Source organism: Ochotona curzoniae, unplaced genomic scaffold (genome assembly GCF_017591425.1).
Source record: "Ochotona curzoniae isolate NIBS_2020 unplaced genomic scaffold, NIBS_Ocur_1.0 scaffold_4506, whole genome shotgun sequence".
NCBI classification, from domain to species: Eukaryota; Metazoa; Chordata; class Mammalia; order Lagomorpha; family Ochotonidae; genus Ochotona; species Ochotona curzoniae.
Genome location: NW_024467119.1, coordinates 52,056,413 through 52,070,880, shown reverse-complemented (window position 1 = coordinate 52,070,880; position 14,468 = coordinate 52,056,413). Strand labels below are relative to the sequence as shown.

The 14,468-nt window shown below is 40.6% G+C and overlaps 1 protein-coding gene across 5 annotated transcripts in view; it reads left to right on the top strand.

Moving 5' to 3' along the window:
- The window catches only part of SEC24B (SEC24 homolog B, COPII coat complex component), an 80,530-nt gene extending 74,791 nt beyond the window's left edge, over window positions 1-5,739 (top strand). For 4 of the 5 annotated variants that reach the window (XM_040967323.1, XM_040967322.1, XM_040967324.1 and 1 more), the window contains 4 exons: window positions 299-403; window positions 1,158-1,250; window positions 4,509-4,612; window positions 4,851-5,739. In XM_040967323.1, coding sequence (XP_040823257.1) covers window positions 299-403; window positions 1,158-1,250; window positions 4,509-4,612; window positions 4,851-4,965 — 417 coding nt within the window. In that variant the 3' untranslated portion in view covers window positions 4,966-5,739. Of the gene's footprint in view, window positions 1-298; window positions 406-1,157; window positions 1,251-4,508; window positions 4,613-4,850 lie in introns of those variants that run through there. The other variant, XR_005882390.1, reaches the window with a different exon arrangement.
- Window positions 5,740-14,468: the final 8,729 nt, after the last annotated feature.

Genomic DNA, 14,468 nt, shown 5'->3' with positions numbered 1-14,468 from the left:
ATTCAAATGTAACTTGATATGCAGCAGACTAGCATATATATAAACTATCCTGACCCCAAAAGAAAGCAAGTAAGTAACAAATCATTTAATGTATTTATGCTTTTACTTTTTTGGTTTGAATTATGTTTCAGTATCTTAATTAAACAGCCAAGGTGGTAATGTATAATTAATATTTTTGCATCGCATTAGATTCTCAAATAGCATTTTCTGATATTTTATAAAGAGTTGGTGACCATTATCTCATAAACTGTTAAAATAGTAACGTAAGCTCATTTGTATTTTTACCTGTTTTTTTCAGGGTGCCATTCATGTTAATGACAGGGTTGTCCCTCAGCCACCTCTTCAAAAATTGTCTGCAGAGAAGTTGACAAGAGAAGGTGCTTTCCTTATGGACTGTGGCTCTGTAAGCACCCTGTTCACAAAGCTTACCACTGTTAAACTGGAAAAAGAGAAACAAAATGCAGAGATGTCAGTGCAAGGATTAGGAAGTGAGAGGCAATAAGTTAGTAGCTGGCACAACAGGTCATTTTACTTTAGGTTTTCCCAGATTCACATATTATTATGATAGGTAAATTTATCAAAGTGGAGTCTTCAGTATCCTGCATTACATGCACTTATTGAAATAAAGAGTTAAATTCCTATCTTTAAGGTTGTTACCATGTAGAATCATAATGCTCAGTGGGACTAGAGGAGTTTATCAGGTTCAACTGATGACCACTGCCAAGGTCTTGTTACTGATGGGAGTTTAGGAGAAGTCAGAGGGCAGGGGTGGTGGATAAAGGGTGTCCGAGTGGTCAAAATGGCTTCTGGATAATATCCCAGAGCAACCCAAGGCTGCAGACCACCACAGAAGACTAGAAGACAGTAAATAAAGTGATGAGTGGAGTCAAGCTGCTAATTAAAGCATTGCATTCATATTGGGGAAGTAAATGAGAAAAAGAATAAAATAAATGTATGTGAGAAGCCTTAAAAACAGCAGAAAGATAAGAACCACTCTAGAATCCTGGAAGTACATTCACAGTGCTCCAATTACAGTTTCCATGTTACTTTTATGTTTGTTCCAACTTTGAGATAATATACTTCTTTTATGCATGATTAAGAATTGTTCTCATAACTACTAGGAGGTTTTGATACTTTGTTGTTGTTTTTGTTGTTAGGTTTTTTACATTTGGGTTGGAAAAGGCTGTGAAAATAGCTTCATAGAGGATGTGCTGGGCTATCCTAATTTTGCATCAGTTCCACAGAAAATGGTTAGTGGATTTTTATACTTTAACTTTTCGTGTGTTTTAGTTTTATTTTATTGATAAGAAATTTATGTGTGATTTACCTTCTTTTAAAAGTATACAGTCTGCTTTTTAAAAAAATACATAATTCACTAATTGCACAGTCATCACCATTGATTTCAAAACATTTTCATCACTCCAAAAAAGAAATCTTATATCATCAAAAGAAATCTCATATCACCAGGTCCTTCCTGACCCCTCTGTCTTGGCAACTTCTGTTTTCTGTCATTGTTTGAACATGGCATATAAATTAAGGCATAAAATATGTGTTTTGCTTTCACATCCTGTGTTTTCTGTTTCTCCCTTACTAACATTTATTAATTTTAAAGGTATAGAGAATGAGATTTTCCAACCTTTGGTTCACTTGTAAAAAGCTGCGTCAGTCAGGAAAGGGTTATGCCAAAGGCAGGAGTCAGGAGCTCCATCCTGGTCTCCCATATGGGAAGCAGAGGACCAAGTACATGGGCTGTCATTTGTTGCCTTCCTGGACACATCAACAAAAAGCTGGATTAAAGGTGGAACAGGGGCTTGCTGCAGTAGCCTAGCAGCTAAAATCCTCACTTTGCATGCGTCGGGATGCCATATGGACACCGATTCTAATTCTGGCAGCCCCAATTCCCATCTAGCTCCCTGCTTGTGGCCTGGGAAAGCAGTCAGGATGGTCCAAAACCTTGCAACCCTGCACCGTGTGGGAGACCCAGAAGAGACTCCAGGCTCCTGGCTTCAGATTGGTGTAGCTCTGGACATTGGGGCCACTTGGGAATTGAATCAATGCATAGTGGTTCTTCCTCTCTGTCTCTCCTCTTGTATGTATATCCGGATTTCCAATAAAAATAAAATAATCTTAAAAAAAAAAAAGTAAAACAAATGAGACTGGAACTCTCGCTCCAGTATTAGTTGCCGGCATTACAAGCAGCAGCTTAATTCACTGTGCCACAGCACTGGCTTTCTTTCCATGTTATCAAGATTTGTCTATATGGTAGCTATGCAGAGTACATAAAGATTCCACTGGTGCCAGCATCCCATGTGGGTGCTGGTTTGAACCCAGCTCCTCCTATTCAAATTCAGCTCCCTGCTAATGTGGATGGCCCAGGTTCTTGGTCCCTAGACCCATGTGGGGAACCTGCAAGGAGCTCCTGGCTTAGAAACTGGTCCAGCTCTGGCCATTACAGCTATTTGGGGAGTGAACCAGTGGATGGAAGATCTCTGTCTGTGTCTGTCTCTATGTATGTCTCTAGCTCTCCCTCTGTAACTCTGACTTTCAAATAACTAAAATAAATCTAAAAAAAAACTCATGGGAAATATAAGGTCATTTTTGTACCCATAAAAGTTTGAGATCAATGCATATCAAAAGTTTCAAAAATGATAAAAAATTAGTATTATGAAAAAGCTATGCATGAATGTTAAAACTCTTTAATTCTTTGAAATAAATAGACGTTTAAAAAAAGAGCTACCTTCTCTTATCAAAAGTAGTTGATTTTTTTTTTTTTTTTAAAAAAGACATCTTGTGACTGCCTAAGGGGAAAAATAAAAAAGGACAGCAGATTTGAACAGGCAGTGCATAGGAGAGCATAGAAGTGGAAATGTGGAATCATCGGACTCACTCATAGTTCAGGAAGACAAAACCAAATAGCTAAAGTAGATTAGCAAATAATTTTAAATTTGGTAATGTGCAGTCACAGGTAATGTAGGGCACCAAGCACTGTAGCATTCGTGGGAGGTGGGGGATTTAATAATGTTAAAAATCGAATCACATGCTATTTTACTCCTGACAGTACATCCAGTGGCTGTTTTTAGACATGTATGTGTGTATCTCATAGTGATGTGCATGCATTTAGTTATGGAAGACAGTGGTCTAGAGTGAGATGAGGGTGCATAGTATGATCTCATTTGAATGGGGCCACCACAAAAAGCTAATGAAAAATGGGATCCACAGGTATATGTTTTGAGTTTTCAATTCATGTACTTTTTTTTCAGCCTAGGCATTTTCCATTAACATTTTTAAAAAGATTTATTTATTTTTATTGGAAAGTCAGATTTACAGAGGGAAGAAGAGACAGAGAGAAAGATCTTCCATCTATTAAACAATAGTCCCCAAGTGGCTGCAACAGCTGAAGATGAGCCAACCCAAAACCACGAGCTTTTTCCGGGTCTGCCACGTGGGTACAGGCTCCCAAGGTTTTGGGTCATCCTCTACTTTCCAAGATCACAAGCAGAAAGCTGTAAGGGAAGTAGAGCATCTGAGACACAAAACAGTGCCCATATGGGATCCTGGCACATGCAAGGCAAGGACTTTAGCCACTAGGCTGTCGCACCAGGCCCTCCAATAACTTTTTTGAAGTCCTGTCATATTCATGGATTTCAGAATTTTTTCCACCAAAATTAATCTGTATTTTAATACCACTTTTGCACAAAACTTTGAAGCATACCTTTAAAAAAATAAAATGTATATGTATATATATGTTTGAAAGGCAAAGTGACAGAGAGGGAAACAGAAAGGGAGGGAGAAGAGCTTCCATCTGCTGGCTCAATCCCCAAGTGGCTGCAGCAGCTGGGGCTAGACTGAGACAAAGCCAGGTGTGTCAGGCTCCATCTGGATCTCCCAGGTGGGTGGCAAAGACCAGGGCACCTGGGCCTTCTGCCGCTGCCTTTCCAGGGACATTAATAGGAAGCTGGATTAGAAGAAGGGCAGGTAGAGTAAGAACTCCGATAAGGTGTGGTGGTGTTGCAAGTAGCATCATCACTGCCCTCCACAGTGCTGGCCCCTTCCTTTCGTGATTGTTTTTCCAAGAATGTGCTTGCGTGTGTAACAATACCTCTGATTTTTAGAAAAGAGCTGAAAATATTTTCATGCCAATGATTTTTTTAATATTGATTTGAATTAAAAATATGATTAATCAGTCTTTTAATTTTAAGCATATTTACATAGTATTTGAATATTTTAAAACTGCAAGGCTAGTTTAGAAAGATGTAAAAGTCTATTCATAAATACATAAAAGTAATAAGGTATATTTTTCTTTCAAAGCCAACTTATAAGCAAACTAAATTTAAAGTACACTCATATAAATAGATCTGTCAACAACTTGTATTTCATTTGTTTAAGTGCTTCGTGTGGCTAGAGGATAGAGGCTGGCAGTTGGTGGTACTGAGCACTAAGATATAGTTTTAATGCTGATGAATTCTATTAGATAGGAAGTAGTTTCATAATTACAATTCTTTTACCAGACACATCTTCCAGAACTAGATACGCTTTCATCAGAAAGAACCAGATCTTTTATAACTTGGCTGAGAGATGGCAGACCATTAAGCCCAGTCCTTCATGTGGTAAAGTAAGTACTTATGTGACTGGATTTTGAAGTTATCTCTTCCTGTGCAATAGGGATGAAACAGCATGTTTTCAAACATACTTTAAATAATGTCAAAATATATTCTCGTGGTAGAATAGTACTGCTTGATTGCTGTTTTCTGTGTTCCCTTTTCCTATAGTCTCCATGTGCTAGTAGTTGTTTTTTGTTGTTGTTGTTGTTAATAATGTGCGTTTTTAGACAACTGTCCTCTCTGTTGCAGAGATGAGAGTCCTGCCAAAACTGAATTTTTTCAGCATTTGATTGAAGACCGGACAGAAGCTGCATTTTCTTATTATGAATTTTTACTTCATGTTCAGCAGCAGATTTGCAAGTGAAGTAGAATGTCAGATAAGAAGTAAGATCCGTGACCTAGGTAAAGCATCATCTGATGGAAAAACACTCAAGAAATACAGAATGCAGGCAGTTGTGTTACAAGGCCTGGACTCTGAGGTTCTGACAAAAGCAAAGGGGAAAAAGAGCTCCGCAGATTTTCTTCAGCCTGAAGTAATGGTCGGGCTAATGCCATTTCACCCAGTGATTTTGAATTGGTTTCTACACATTTCCAGTAGTGCAGCAGTGTAGTGCTCTGTTTATTGAAAGGGGGTAAATTAATAGAACTGTGTGGAATGATGCGTCCTGATGTAAAAGTAGATCAGTTCTTTTGTCTTACAATTAATATAACGTTTTTGGACTTAAACTCTGACAAAAGATGCCAAGAGGCAGTGGGTACCGTGTTATTTGTTTATATGAATTACTTTTTAACATGGAATGATTCGTATTCATTAAATGAATTCAACATTTTCCCTGTGAAAACAGTAGTTTCAGCACATGAACTATAGAGAAACATATATATATATACATATATATATAATGTATATAAATTAAACATTTGTAAAGAAAGTGTAAAAATGCAGCTACAGAATAGGAATTGCGCATACTGCTCGGCATTGCTGGATGACACCTCTTTTTGTCACGGTTAGAGAATGGAATTGACCAGTGCATATTCTGCATTGAGTCCACAAGTAAGACACAAACTCTTTGTAATTCTGCTAAATCTTTTACGTGAATTTATTTATGATCAGCCTACCAATTAAAAATATTTTGCTTGACACTATGGTTTGTTGTTTGGTTTTTTTGTGTTTTTGTATTTAATTTTTGGTGTGATCTGTTGGCATTTTTCTACCTATAGTATATATTAAGTTTATTTCTTGGGGGGGGGTAGAGTGACACTGCATTTCAGTTAGTATTACAAGAAAATCAATAGATTTCCATTAGTTTGTGGGCATCACCAAGTGCTTACTCTATTTGTATCCCAAAATGATATTTCTTTCAAAATATGTTAGTAAAGTAACATTGTTCTCATTTAAAGTAAGCATTTTTCCTGTATGTTTATAACAAAACTTTATAAGCATATGTGACTATTTTTATCTAATTGACTAAGTTTTAAGACCTGGTACTTTGATTGTGAATATTATTGTGTTTCAAAAATCTCTTATTTAATAGTAGCATATTTCCCCAAGAAACTGTTTAATCCATTAGAAAGTGGAATGGAATTTTGTGTTGTACACTATGAAAGTCCCCAGTAGTGAAGTTTGAAAGGAAAAAGTCTCTTGGAGTGTGTGGAAAAGAATTTTTACTTGTGAATCTCTTTTCATTGGACAGAAAGAAGACTATTCTGCCACATACCCTGAGAGGTTAAATGACTCAGCCTAAGTGACATTCCATACTAGTCAGCAGTGGAGCTGTTAATAAAGCCACGTTCTCCACTCCTACGACCCGCTTCAGTGCACCCCCAGGACTGTACTTATGCCTACACTGTGTTGCCTCCGGGGTGGGGGGATCTTACTGAACATTTAGGGACACTGCAGTATTCTAAGTGCAACTAAATAGTGTAGTTTCACAACAGAAAGTATTGTAACTGTATTTTAAGAAAGAAAAATATTTTGTCCTTAAGCCCTTAAAAGTTATCAGATATTGTCCCAGGCAGAAAACAAAATTCCTGTTTCCCCAAAGCTTAAAACTCCAGAGAGAGGATGTGGATGACTGGAGAGAGAGAAGATATCTGTATAATTGGCCAAGGGTGATGACTGCCATGAATAAGCCACGCTGGGTAGGGGGAGTGAGAATGCTGGGTTTGGTGTAAATGAGGGAATGCCTTTCTGATAAGATGCATGTTGAGCGGGCAGCTCAAAGCCAGGTGGATATTTGAAAGTGGAAATGTCTCAGCAAGTGTGAGAGTTACCTTCTGATTATTCTTGTTTCGTCTGTGAGAAAAGCTGCAGGGTGAGCAGCCAGTGTTGGAAGTATCGTGAAGCAGTTCCTAGGAAAGTGGGGGACTCAAGAAGCAGCTAGTGTCCACTGGGATTGTCAGCACGGTAGCCCAGCATGGATGAGAGTCGTGAAATGGAAGTGAAGTCAGCTAGCACCGTTCTGCCTCTGGCACTATGCTGGGGGCTTGGCAGAAAGTTGGATTTCACCAAGGTTGGATACAGGGAACTGAGAAGCAAGGGAATTGGGAGTATCTACAAGGGAGTGACTATTTGAAGGTGAGGGAATGCTAAATAGGTAATGGACTGAGCAAAGATAGTTAGCTTAGTGTTTCAAGGTTCTGCTGTGTAGATGGCCGTTTTGGGGTCCTGAGTGTAGATAGTAGAAAGAGCCTGAAAAGGTAAGCAGTAGAGGTCAGAACGTAGGATGTTTGGAATTAAGATTGAGCGGAAGTTTAGTATGGTAGTGATAAGGTTTAAGGAATGCTGTCACTCAAAGCTATGGACTTGGAAGACCTGAGTTATGGACTTGGAAGACCTGAAGTAGAGAAGAGGGAAAAATGATCTGAAGCATGCAAATCAAAGTAGAGGGATATATTCTCCAGGGTTGAGATGAGAAAAGACCAGCGTTTTTTGGGGGAAAATGTGACGCCCTGAATAGACAGCTAATTTTCAGAGTATGAGAGAATGATGTGAACTAGCCTGTGGGCCTGATGGTTGACCCGACTGGGCGGTGTGTGGTCCATTCTCATTGACCCCTTAAAGACAGACAAGGTCTCTGCTCACTGAGGCAGCCAGTGCTGAGTAGGAGAAAAGGGACTTGCCATTTCTAGGAGCACCCTTTTTAGAGGAAACATTAAAAACTGGTTCTCAGTGTTGATGTTAGCTATGGGGTCAGTATGTCCTCTGAGTGGAGTCTCCACAGTGTTTCTGGGACATGCATATTATAAAAAAAACTGTATATATATTTAAAAAAAATCCTTGCATAGAATCACATGGTTTGGCACTGACAAAAATGATAGGAAGGTATCTTACAATTCATTCAACTTTTGCCTCTGAATTTAGAGATAAGATCTATTTCTACCAGAACATAGAGTATTAGACTGGTGCTGTGGCACAATAGATGAAGCCATAATCTGCTGTGCCAGCATACCATATGAGCACTGGTTCAAGTCCCAGCTGCTCCAAATCTGACCCAGTTCTTTGCTAATAGCCAGAGGGAGCAATGGAAGAAGCCGCAGGTGCTGGGACCTCTGTATCTGCATGGAAGACCTGGAAGAAGCTCCTGGCTCCTCGTTTTGGCCTGGCCTAGCGCTGGCTGTTGCAGTTATTTGGGAAAAGAACAGGCAGATGGAAAATTCTCACTATTTCTCTCTCTGTCTCTCCATCTCCTTTCTTTCTCAGTAACTGCCTTTCAAATAAATAAGTAAATCTTTAAAGGAAAAAAAAGAAAATAGGGTATTCCCACATTTTTGATACTTTCAAGATGTGGCATTACTCATAAAGCAGATGGTGAGAAATATAAATTTATTTATATTTATTTTATTTATTTATAAATAAAAATAAAAATAAGAAATTTCAATGGAATGAAAAGCACTGTTTGTTTCACCTGTCTCCTATTAATGATCAAAACTAGTAAGTAGCTGTTTCCAGGGTTAGGGAGACATGGATGAGTAAGATCTTTAAGTAAAAAGGTTGTAAGCTTAAAATTGAGCTATGTGGCTGATTGTGTAGTGTAGTGGGAAAAGCCTTTGCCTGCAGTATTCAAGTCCTTGCTACCCATTTCTGATCCTGCTGCCTGCTAATAGTCTGGGAAAAACAAGGATGGGCCAAGGACTTGAGGCCTATGCCAGCTGTGTGGGAGACAAAGATAAGCCTGCTTTGATTCCTCAATATGGCATTATTCCTGGGGGAGCCAGCTAGCCACCTGATAGTCTATTGATTATACTCTGCTCGTGGGGTCATGCAGACTTGTCATCAGTAGAGTGGGCCCATCATCTGGATGTGGATTTTCCTGCCCTATCTGTAGTCTTCACCAACACCACCCTGTGCTGTGATTTGCATATGTTCCCTAAGGGTTTGTGTGTAGAAATTTAATCCTCGCTGTGAATTATTAGCTGTGTGCAAACTTATCTGGTCATGTTCATTAGATAAGAACATCATTGTGGGGACCTCCAGAACCTTGGACCAATAAATATTTTTGTAAACAACCTGACTGGGAAGTGGAGCAGGATTTAGCAACTGTGCCATTGGGCTGGTCCCTATTACTTATGATTAAAAAAAAAGTTTCACAGGAGTGTGTGTAAGAATTGGTCTTACTGGGCCCGGTGCGATGGCGCAGTGGTTAAGGTCCTTGCCTTGAACACCCGGGATCCCATATGGGCACCGGCTCTAATCCCAGCAGCCCCACTTCCCTTCCAGCTCCCTGCCTATGGCCCGGGAAAGCAGTCAAGAATGGCCCAAAGCTTTGGGACCCTGCACCCGCGTGGGAGACCCAGAAGAGGCTCCTGGCTTCGGATCGGCATAGCATCGGCCGTTGCGCTCACTTGGGGAGTGAATCATCGGACGGAAGATCTTCCTCTCTGTCTCTCCTCTCTGTATATCCGCCTTTCCAATAAAAATAAAATAAATCTTTGAAAAAAAAAAAAGAATTGGTCTTACTGGGCCCAGCGCACTAGCCTAGTGGCTAAATCCTCACCTTGCATGCACCAGAATCCAATATAGGCACTAGTTTGTATCCCAACTGCTCTAATTCTCATTCATCTCCCTGCTTATGCCCTGGGAAAGTAGTTGAGGACAGCCCAAAGCCTTCAGACCTTGCACCTGCATGGAAGACCCAAAAGATCCTGGCTCATGGCATTGGATTGGCTCAGCTCTGGCTGTTGCGGCCACTTGGGGAGTGAACCAGTGAATGGAAGATCTTTCCTCCTCTCTGTAAATCTGATTTTTCAATGTAAATAAGTAAGTAAATCTAAAAAATAATAATATTAATTACTACGACCTGTCGGCCCCCCAAAGCAGCTGCCCTGCCAGAAAGGCAGCCTGTTCAGAAGACCCGGTTATAGTGACAGCGGGGGGAGGTGGGTAGCCTGCAGGATGCAGTATATGCTGTGAGTCAGCAGCTGATGTTTTTCATCAATAGAGCACAGAGGTCTGGGAATCCAGAATTGGAAGTGAGCATTTCCTCTCAACCTATTCACAGTGCTAATGCTTTAGTTCCCAGAGGGACACAACAATGTTCCTAATGAATTGGATGTTGGGAGTGCTCGCTTGCCATTCTGGGCTCCCATTAGCAGCAGCTAGAAGGGGACTGATTATGAAGAGGAATTGATTTATTACAACATAATGGGACAGGAAGTCTGCCCTCTGGAACCCTGAGTGTTTTCCTGCAGCATCTGTTGTTACTTCTGGGGACCACGGTTAGTGGAATACAGCAACCTAGGGGATTCACAACTCCCCCGAAGTGAAAAAAGCTTCCAACCAATACTGGATAGAAATTCTCAGCCTGAGAAATAGAGTAGGAAGCAATCTGACAATGAGAAAGAGCTCAGTTCCAGCTCTGGACCTGTGCTGTGATGGGAAAACTCATGCCAGATGAAATATGAGGTGAGGGGCCCAGCAACATTTGAATTACAGCTCTTGAGCTAGCCGTGTAACCTGAGGCAAGCTCCTTTACTTGTTCGACCTTTATCAACAATGATGATAATTCATCAAGAGTTTGCTGGGAATTGCAGGAATGGCAGTGTGAAGATTTTCATGCAGTACATGGTAAGTATTCGAGGGTTGTGAGTGTTTTGACAGAATAGTTGCATAACAGGAATGGCAGAAATGATCCATGTTGAGTTTGATTTTTGCCCTCAGACCAGCCACCACTTCCTACCTTCACTGAAAGTGTTCCCCACTTGCCATAGCCTCAAAAGGCTGTGTGTGAGCTATTGTCACCAGAACTCCCTGTTCCCTATGACCCGTTTATTAACTGCTTGTTTCAGTTCATCCAGGGCTAAAAAGAAGCAAATAATCAGTCTGTAATACCCACATGTTTTCAGACTTCAAAAGCTGATGCTGACAAGTGTCTGGGGCAATGGTTGACACCGCTTGGGATGTTTCTGGCTCAGCTTTTGACTCCAGCCACCTACTGAGGAGCACCCTGCGAAGCAGTGGGTGATGGTTCAACTAGTTGAATCTTCTACTCACAAAGGAGACCCAGATTGACTTTCTAGCTCCTGCCTTGGCTATTGGAGGCATTTGTTAGGCAAACCAATGGACAGGACGTCTCTATCTTCTCTTTCCCCCCTCCAGATTAGAAACAGTACTCACCAGTGAGCCACAATTGTTGGTCTCTCTGCTGTCATGTTTTTCCCAAGTAGCCTATCCAAACTTTAGCTTTGTATATGACATCTCTTCATTAGCAGAGAGGTAGAAATTGTTATGCCTGTGAGGCTTTGATCATGCTGCTCCTCCTTTTAGAATCCTAACCATTTCTCTTCATTTGGCTAGCTCCTTTTCTGCCTCCGTTTAATGGTATGCACTGATGCCAGCCTCCCTCTTTCTGACCTAAATGATGGATGCCATCTAACTCTATGTTCCCATAGACCCTAGCGCTTTCTCTGTTAAAGCCTTTACTGCAGGGCCAGTGTTGTGGCACTCCAGGTTAAGCTACCACCTGCAGCTCAGGGATCTGGTATGAATTCTGTTTGAATTCAAAACCTGTTTGAATTCTGGCTGCTCCACTTCCACTCCAACTCCTTGGGAAAGCAGTGGGGGAGGGCTCAAGTATTTGGGCCTCTGCTCCCAAGTGGAAGACCCAGGTGGAGTTCCAGGTTCTTGACTTTGGTCCAGCACAGATCTGGCCATTGCGGCAATTTGGAGAGTCAACTGGCATATAGAAGATTTCTCTGTATGTGTGTATATCTCCCTCTCTCTGTAATCTCCATTTCAAATGAATAAATCTTAAAAAGATTTTATTGCGCTTACAATATTTGTTCAACATTTAACATCCTGATTGTTTTGTGTAGGCAGAAACATTTTCTTCAGCAGTCTATAAGGAGAGCCTATGGCAGATTGTGATACACCCCATGCAGGTATTTGCTTTCTCTATCCTAAAAGGCTGAAGTTTTAAACTTAGAGGTCCTATTGTCTTCTTCATTCATCTATTCATTCTGAAAATACCCATCACCCACTCTGAGCTAGGAAACAAGGTCCTTTCTGTCATGGTACTTATATTCTGGTTGGAGAAGGAACTTTTTTTTAATGTGTGCATGTCAAGCAATGATTAAATGCTAAGAAGAAAAGGCAGGCTAGGGGCTAGCAGACAGGAGAAGTGAGCAGATGAAGCACCCCTTCTAGCCCATGCTGACGGCTTTGGATTTCACTGTGAAAGAGGCGTAAAGGCCTTTGAGAAGAGCTTTGCGTGAGCTGTGATGTGATTTGACCTTAACTGGATGAGTCCAGCAAGCCTCCTGTAGGCAACTGAAGAAAAGAAAGATGGAAGCAGGGAACAGTTGTGAATAAATGGGCCTCCACAGACATTTTTCAGGTGGAAGATATTTGGATTAAGAGAAGGCTAAATTGCTTTGAAACTTGGGAATTGATTTTGGCATCTTGGGTTAATTCTGTTGCACTACTGGATTCCATTTGTTGATATCTTATTGGGAATCTGTTTTGCCTATTTTTATAAGTAAGATTTGTCTATCGTTTGCTTTTATAGTGCCTATTTGCTTATTTTGTTATTAGCATTATTCTAGTTTTATTAGTTTTATTAAATGAACTGGATAGCTTTTCTAAAGCCTTTTTTAAAAAAAAGCTTAATGTTTATTTGAAAGGCAGGGAAGAGAAAGGGAGAGGGAGGGAGGACAGAGTGAGGTGGGGGGAAGGGAGGAAAATTGATATCTTCTATGTACTGTGCACTCTCCAAAATGCCCAAAACCCCCAAGGGTTGGCTAGATTGAAGCCAACGGCCAGGCACTTCATCTAGATTGGCAGGGACTCCGCAAGAGCAGTAGGAATTCAAACAGCTAAGCCATCACCTGCTGCTTCCCAGCAGAAAGCTGGATGAGAAAGGAGAGGTGGGCCTGGATCCCAGGTATATTGGATATTGGATGTGATAGTTCCAGGCAGCAACTTAAACTGCTGTGCACACCACACCTCCTCCAGCCATCTCAAGTTTGTGGTCCTTTAGGATGGTTTGTGTACAATGGCTAAAACTTTGATCTATCTGATGAATAATTGTCTATTGTTGAAATTGAAGAAATTAGTTCAATAAGCCTCTGCCCATGGGTCATTTTTCCAAAGAGATTACTATGGACCCCTATTTCCATCTGTGACCATTAATCTCCCCAGGCTCCTATTTGGGGGGATAGTTTTGGATAGTTTTAGCATGATCGATATAAACAATTATTAGAGGTTAGTGTTTTCAATATTTTGTGTTATGGTTATGGATTCCTTCTCATCTTGAGGCCTTTGCGGAAAACCTCCGGCTTTTATTAACTCTATTTGAGAGCTAGAAAGGTTGCCATAGAGGAAATTTGATTTGTTATCTGCTAACACAGACTCTGGGAGGCAAGGTGGTGCTCCGGTGATTAGGCTTCTGCCCTGGATGACTTGGGTTGAATTCAGGCACGTGTGTGTGTCTGCCTCTCAATTTTAAAATAAATTTTAATCTTGGAATCAGAGTTAGGTCATTCCAGGTCTGAATTGTGACTATATGATCTTAGATAAGTTGCTTAACTCATTGAGCTTGGTTTTCATATGTGCTAGAAAGCTAATGCTAATACTTACAAGGTTTTGTAATGACTGAATGAAAAATACAACATGCTTAGGCGTGAATCACACAGCTGATCCAGATTTGTTGAGCCTGATGCCTACATAATTTGGGGACTCTTTTTAAGGTAAAATTAAAAATTAGGAATAGAAATATAACATGATATTAAATGTTTATTTTAAGAAAACAGATCAGGGCCCAGCAGTGTGGCCTAGCAGCTAAAGTCCTCTCCTTGAATGCGCCGGGATCCCATATGGGCGCCGGTTCTTGTCCTGGCGGCTCCACTTCCCATCCAGCTCCCTGCTTGTGGCCTGGGAAAGCAGTCAAGAATGGCCCAAAGCTTTGGGACCCTGCACCCGTGTGGGAGACCTAGAAGAGGCTCCTGGCTTCTGATCGGTGCAGTACTGGCCATTGCACTCACTTGGGGAGTGAATCATCAGACGGAAGATCTTCTTCTCTGTCTGTCCTCCTCTCTGTATAACTGACTTTCCAATAAATAAATAAATCTTTAAAAAAAACCAGATCATAACAATGTTACTTAAGCGTAAAGCCCCACATCATTGTAATACTTATCTCCCATTTGAGGGGAATGTATTTTTTGGGTTGCCTTATGGTCTGACAAAGATTTTGTAATTCTTTCTGTAGAAAATAATTAATCGTGTTTTTTCCTAGCATGACTGATTTTAGAAAAGTGCCTCTAAGCTTCAATCTTATAATTGTTAATGTTGCATCAGTTCTTCGGTTTATTGTTGAATTTGGGAGGACTTTCATCCTGTAGTTTTCATATAAGAAATTATAGGAAATATATTTA